This window comes from Copadichromis virginalis, linkage group LG23, assembly GCF_057382275.1.
Source record: "Copadichromis virginalis isolate Kocher_CV1m ecotype Utaka linkage group LG23, C_Virginalis_male_GT1.1, whole genome shotgun sequence".
Lineage (NCBI taxonomy): Eukaryota > Metazoa > Chordata > Actinopteri > Cichliformes > Cichlidae > Copadichromis > Copadichromis virginalis.
In genome coordinates, this window is record NC_140639.1 from 37,547,353 (window position 1) to 37,553,622 (window position 6,270).

At 39.2% G+C, this 6,270-nt stretch overlaps 1 protein-coding gene and 1 long non-coding RNA gene across 3 annotated transcripts in view; both read right to left on the minus strand.

Moving 5' to 3' along the window:
* LOC146681544 (ATP-binding cassette sub-family C member 4-like) overlaps window positions 1-806 on the minus strand; it is a 40,638-nt gene extending 39,832 nt beyond the window's left edge. For both annotated transcript variants that reach the window (XR_014917919.1, XM_085448310.1), the window contains exon 1: window positions 578-806. Coding sequence is in view for 1 of the 2 variants with exons in the window: in XM_085448310.1 (XP_085304436.1) it covers window positions 578-651 (74 nt within the window). In the remaining variant the exon portion in view is untranslated. The remainder of the gene's footprint in view (window positions 1-577) is intronic.
* A 3,174-nt stretch (window positions 807-3,980) lies between these two features.
* Window positions 3,981-6,245, minus strand: LOC146681545 (uncharacterized). The gene is made up of 2 exons (XR_014917920.1): window positions 5,375-6,245; window positions 3,981-4,583 (listed from the first exon to the last, which is right to left on the minus strand). It is a non-coding gene; the product is annotated as an uncharacterized LOC146681545 (long non-coding RNA).
* Between the last annotated feature and the right edge of the window lie 25 nt (window positions 6,246-6,270).

Here is a 6,270-nt window from a genome sequence, read left to right on the forward strand (position 1 = left end):
CCATCCAGATCCCTCAGGTCATCTGGATCCGGTCTTTTATCAGTTCCCAGAGTCAGAACCAGACACGGAGAAGCTGCATTCAGCTTTTATGCTCCTTATATCTGGAACAAACTCCCAGAAAGCCTCAGATCAGCTGAAACACTCAGTTTATTTAAATCCAGGTTGAAGACTCACCTGTTCTCAGCTGCATTTGAATAAAGCACCAAATCCACACTTTAAGCTTAAATTTCAAAACTTACATTTAACTACTGATTTTATCTACTGTTCTGATTTTATCTGTTTTGATTTTATATACTGTTTTGTTTGTTTGTTTGTTTGTTTGTTAATTAGTTAGTTTATTTGCTTGTTTTAATCAATTTTAAATCATGCTTTTTATTTGTTCTTGTTTCTAATGTCTCTGTAAAGCACTTTGAATCACCTTGTTGTTGAATTGTGCTATACAAATAAACTTGCCTTGCCTTGCCTTGCCTAAGTGCTGTCACTCAGTGCGGAATAATTTGCAGAAACTTTCTTCTTTCTTTTGACTGATATACTAACAACATGCTGAGGAATCCAATATCTTCATTAATGCACTTACCACAAAAAGACCCTTGAAAAAAAGCTGGCAGTGGCCAAAGGATTGCGCCTGCTGTCTGCCTTTGTAGTCTCCATATTAGATGGGTGCTCTGAGGCTGCTGTCTGTACCCATCTGTACACCGTGTTCACTCAGGGATAGGGTTGCCAACCGTCCCTTAAAAAACGGAATCGTCCCGTATTTAGAAACAAAAGTACACGTCCCGTATTGAGCTAATAAGGGACGCACTTTGTCCCGTAATACAGTGAGAATAAAAAGTAGTCTATAAATGTTAATGGAATTAACGCTTTGTTTGAAAACATAATTCCCAGCCCCTCTCCTGCTTTGTGACCAATGAGCTGACAGCACACTTATGACAATTCGAGTATGACAATTCAGATTACCGCTTATCTCATTGGTCGAGGAAAGTTCGCTTGCGGAGAAAATACCGGAAGACAACAGATGACCACAACAACAAGCATGGCCAACAGGGAAACAAACGCTGACACTGCGGTGCAAGTCTCGGACGACAGTACACCTAAAGCTGGGCAGACACTGTGCGATTTTTTTTCATTCACGTTATTCAGCTCCTGCTCAAACTGCACGATTGACTCACAGGGGTTAGAAGTTGGTAGGTCACGATGCAGAGTCTCACACTATACCGCCCGATGCTCTGATGAGACCTGAGTGCTCACACTGTGCCTCCATAAAATGAAGGTTATAACAGAAATTCTGTCGCTCGCTCTCCCTCTCTGTCTTTCACTCACACAGACACCCCACCACCATCAACTTTGCTAAATTGAAAAACATTGATCAGGCAGCTGTGATTAAGCAGCGATGTAAATCAAACTATTTTCACGGTTGTTGTGGTCGTGATAATTTTGTGATGCCACATCGAAAAGGCTCGGATGAGCTTTCCAAAGTTCTACAAGTTGTGCCTCCATCGCTTGGGTCCAGATCACACGCCGCACAGCCGTGCTGCTCCATCTTTTACACCGACGTTTACGTGTTAGCGCGTGAGCGGCTGTGTTGACACCCTCACGACCGATTGATGATCGGGAGCTGGTCGTGAGGTGTTAATCGCTTCTCGTTACCCCACGTATACTACACGATGCACGATGAAGGCCAAAATCGGGCCGATCACCAAATCGGTCGCACGACTCAAAAATCGGCTCAAAATGGGCCAAAAATCGCACAGTGTAAGCCCAGCATTGGAGCAGCAATGTTTGTTCGCTCAGAGAAAGAAAAAAAGGCTGCAAAAGTACAGAGAGGAATGGGAAAAGGAAAACACCTGGCTGGAAAAGTGCACGATAACACCTTTAAAGCGCACTGCACTGTGTGCCGGCGCACTTTTTCCATAGGCATGCTTCTAGTGGTGGGCACAAGAAGAACATGAGGGGTATGGAACTCCAAAGTGTTCAAAATTAAATAAATAAATAGGTCAAGATGAAATAAATAACTATGTGAATAAATAAGACACAGATATGTAATGTGAGAATGATATTGTGAAATAATGGAACACATTTTGAAAACAATGCTCATTATTGTGAAACATATTACATTCTGCTATATAAATTTTCTTATTATTGTGAAATATTATTTCATGGTCATTATTTTTCACAATAACAGAGATTATTCCTGAGGCATTTTATTTATTTCCAGCCGTTTTTAGTCCAAAATGACCTTTTTTCAAAGTCAGTCTTTATTTCAAAATCCCGTTTTTCCCGATGGTCTATTTATTTCATAATGCGACTTTTCAGCAGAATGACTTTGTCTGTCAATCAAGAAAGACAGGGCGGAGCCAGTTGTGTGATTGGTTGCTCCTTTACTCAGACATAAGTAATAGCACATGAATTGTCGATTTAGGTTTAATGGTGCAATGCATCTCCTATGCAGCTGGCGGCAGTATGCAGCTCAAAATAAACTTAAGGCACCGACAAATGCAAAACACTGGGCGCGAATAACGTTACAGGTGTATCAATTCTTGTGAAGGGCATGGCTGCAGGAAACAAGTCCGTTTCTGAGTTACTCAGAGAACTTGCTAACCGCTTAGATTGAACGTCTTCACCTCAGTCACACATTTAAAGTGTGTGTCACTTTACAGACTCCAACTTCAGTTTTGGTTTGGTCTCACCGTTGTAGGTCATAACACAAACAAGTCGTCAAGTCAAGCAGCTGAGGAAAGGGCTTAAGGAAACCATGGTATGGCCGCTTCTGACAGAAAGATCAGACATCATTCCTCCTTTCTTACCAAGGGAATCAGAGACTGCTCCCTGTTGTGAGGTAAGGTCAGGTCACATCTTTTAACATCTGAATAGTAAAGCTATTTGGTTAATTTATGAAGGATGAACATTAATTGTTGACACAAAACACCAATATACTGTTTTGTATGCGTGGGTTAGTTGAACAGCTGGGTTACATTTAATAAAAATACACCTAATGTTGCTGATGCTCTTAAGACTACAAGATAAGTAAAGCTATAAAATGACTGTGGCCTGCCACAGAAGATGAAGATGAGGAAGAAGAGGAATGCTCTCGAGGATAAATGCAGAGTGGCAGGTTACCTTCGGTCCTTCATTGAAAATGGTAAGTCTGCTGCGATAGGTATTTTGCCATTGGTTTTCTCTGATTATACTTTGGTAAATTACATACAGTCCAGTGATCTTGGGTCATTAACAAAGTACACTATAGTAGAGCTGGGCGATATGAGATTTTTTCATATCACGATATTTATTTTTATTTATTTTTTTATAAAAAGGACAAGAGCGGTGAGGTCTATCGCAATAGTTTAATTTTTCTATTGAGAAAAGGTTATTTCGCAATACATATCGTTATCGTTCTATCGCCCAGCTCTACGCTATAGTATAATTTTGTTTTGTTATTTGCTCCATGCAATACATAAGTGGTGGCATTATCAGTTGCACTAGAATTGTATGTAGACTACTTTTAGCTTTGTTAACATAAAAATATCTATAAAAGCTACAACAGCAATTTGAGTGGGGCAAAAATGTCTGGTGCCCTGTATGTAAGTGGTCATCTTTTATGGTATTTCTCCATAAAAGATTCAAAATAATGAATATAGGATGTCATTATAGTTTAAAACAATCTTCTGTTGCAGCATCTTGTGCACAACAAAAAGCCCTCATCAAGTTTTGGACAGGATGGGAAGTCTTGCCGAGAAATGACTGTGGAAGTGGTCAACAGCAATCTTCCAAAGTCTTCCACCGGTTTTGAAGTACTACGTCTTCCTGCACACTACTGTACCTATGAGTCATTTCTAATGGACATTCAGGTGTGTCTCAACTCTACTGACTCAGGTTTTGGTCTGGTTTACGATTGATTCCATAACCACATGGTAAAATTAGACCATTTCTTCTTTCTTGCATCACATTACTGTACTCGGTGTTCAAAGAAACGGACAATCTAGTGAGTTCTAGTTCTTTTTAATACACTTGACAGTGAAAAATACAGAGTACAGGTGTGCATTTATGGCTTTTTTAATATAAACTGATGAAGAGTTCAGATATCAAAATCAGTTGTTCACTGTACATTATAAATTACACAATATGTTTTGTTTATACTCGCTACTGATACAAAAAAAATTTCTAGAAAAAATTATTTGAATTAAGATGTTACACTACTGTACTGTGTTCATTGTATTAAATCTGCTCAGAGTTGACATGTACTGTATATCCAACCAAGAAATGAATATCATTAAAGTGACAGCTGTATAAAACAAATCCTGTTTTATAGCCACTCACTGTTTTGTTGAAAATGAAATTGGTTATGCTGTTTTGAGTCAGTATTAGCTACAAAGCTGTAGAAATTAAAAAAAAAAAAAAAAATCCTCCTGACATAGAAACTGATTAAATGTAATAATGTCTTTCTACAAGTGATTTTGAAGTATTGGTAGCACAGCAGGGTCTTGTTCATTCAGTGCATCTGGGAGCTGAATCTCAGGAATGGTGATCTCATTTGATGGGCAGCGATTATGTTGTCCTGTCCAGTCCACACCATAATCCTCATCAACCTGAAAGAGCATGCACATGTTTTAAATCTAAACTGAAGAGGTGTTTCCTGCAGCTGTTCCTAGATGGACTTATTGAGTCTGCCAGGGCCTATGTGAGTTGCTTAGGCATTGGCTACCAACTAATTATTCATTCACCCATTCTAGGTCAGGATTGGTTCTCTTCAGGTATAACAAATTTAACTTTGTTTAAAGTATTGCCATCTATACCTGACAGGTGGGATAAAAGAGAATGGCTTGGGAGGCACACAGCAAATCTCAAAGTTTTCCAATTAATGCTGAAAGAACCAAGGATGTAAATGTATTCTTGTTTTAGCTTTACCGAAGACACGAGAGAAAGTATATCTATAATGCTGCTGAAATAGACAAAACCATTTCAATAAACTCGCTATTTAACATCAACCTTGTTATGCGTTATCAGAGAACAATCAACTGCAAACAGCAATGAAACATTCAACTATGTACTATTTAAAGCACTAATGACCCTGTTGTCTAACAAGATGTGATAAGTAAGTAGACTGTGGAAAGCTGGTGGGTCTACTCTGTGTAAAAGGTTCCTACAGGCTCCACTGACCCCAGTCTCCGAGTTAACACACTAACAGCTAACACTGCTAAACGTGTCTCAACGCCGAGATGGCGCCGATAGCTTTAGCCGTAGCTGCCCCACTTAGTTTAGACAGTAACAAAAAAAAGTAAGCGATAATAATTCATTGTCAAACGTCATAATTAAGGTCAACACCTAAACAATGCTGTGTACAGAATCACACAGGTGCTCAATTACAGCATAAACTTACCTTAGACCATCCTCCGTCATTTTCCTCCTAATTGTGCTCGGAGACACAGAAAATGTATCGGCAATTACCCCGACGGTTATCCCGGACAGCACTAAAGTCCTGAGTGCTGCACCGGGATTTCTAGACGTGGACGGCCAACATTTGAAGACTGTTCTTCCTCGGCGTATTCCAAACGAACACGGTGCTGAATTGATCTTAAACCTTTGACAATGCTGTCATCGATGCGAACATCTTGAAGAGCAATTATCATCCCAAGCATTTCAGAAACATCTAAACGACTCAAAACAGTATCTACAGGTAAATGATCCCTCTCTATCTGATTTGCTTAAATGAGCAGAACTGGCTGAAGTTCACACCAGTCCGCCATCCTCCGTGACTTTTGACCTAGCACGCTGTTGCTAGCTGCAGTAGCCGTCCGCGGAGCCGGTATCCAGCCGGTATCCAGGAAAACTAGTCGATGGTAAACGATAAGCCAATAGGTGCAAAGGTCCAGCCCACTTACATTGATTGACAGACAAAGTCATTCTGCTGAAAAGTCGCATTATGAAATAAATAGACCATCGGGGAAAACGGGATTTTGAAATAAAGACTGACTTTGAAAAAAGGTCATTTTGGACTAAAAACGGCTGGAAATAAATAAAATGCCTCAGGAATAATCTCTGTTATTGTGAAAAATAATGACCATGAAATAATATTTCACAATAATAAGTAAATTTATATAGCAGAATGCAATATATTTCACAATAATGAGCATTTTTTTCAAAATGTGTTCCATTATTTCACAATATCATTCTCACATTACATATCTGTGTCTTATTTATTCACATAGTTATTTATTTCATCTTGACCTATTTATTTATTTAATTTTGAACACTTTGGAGTTCCATAGAGGGGTG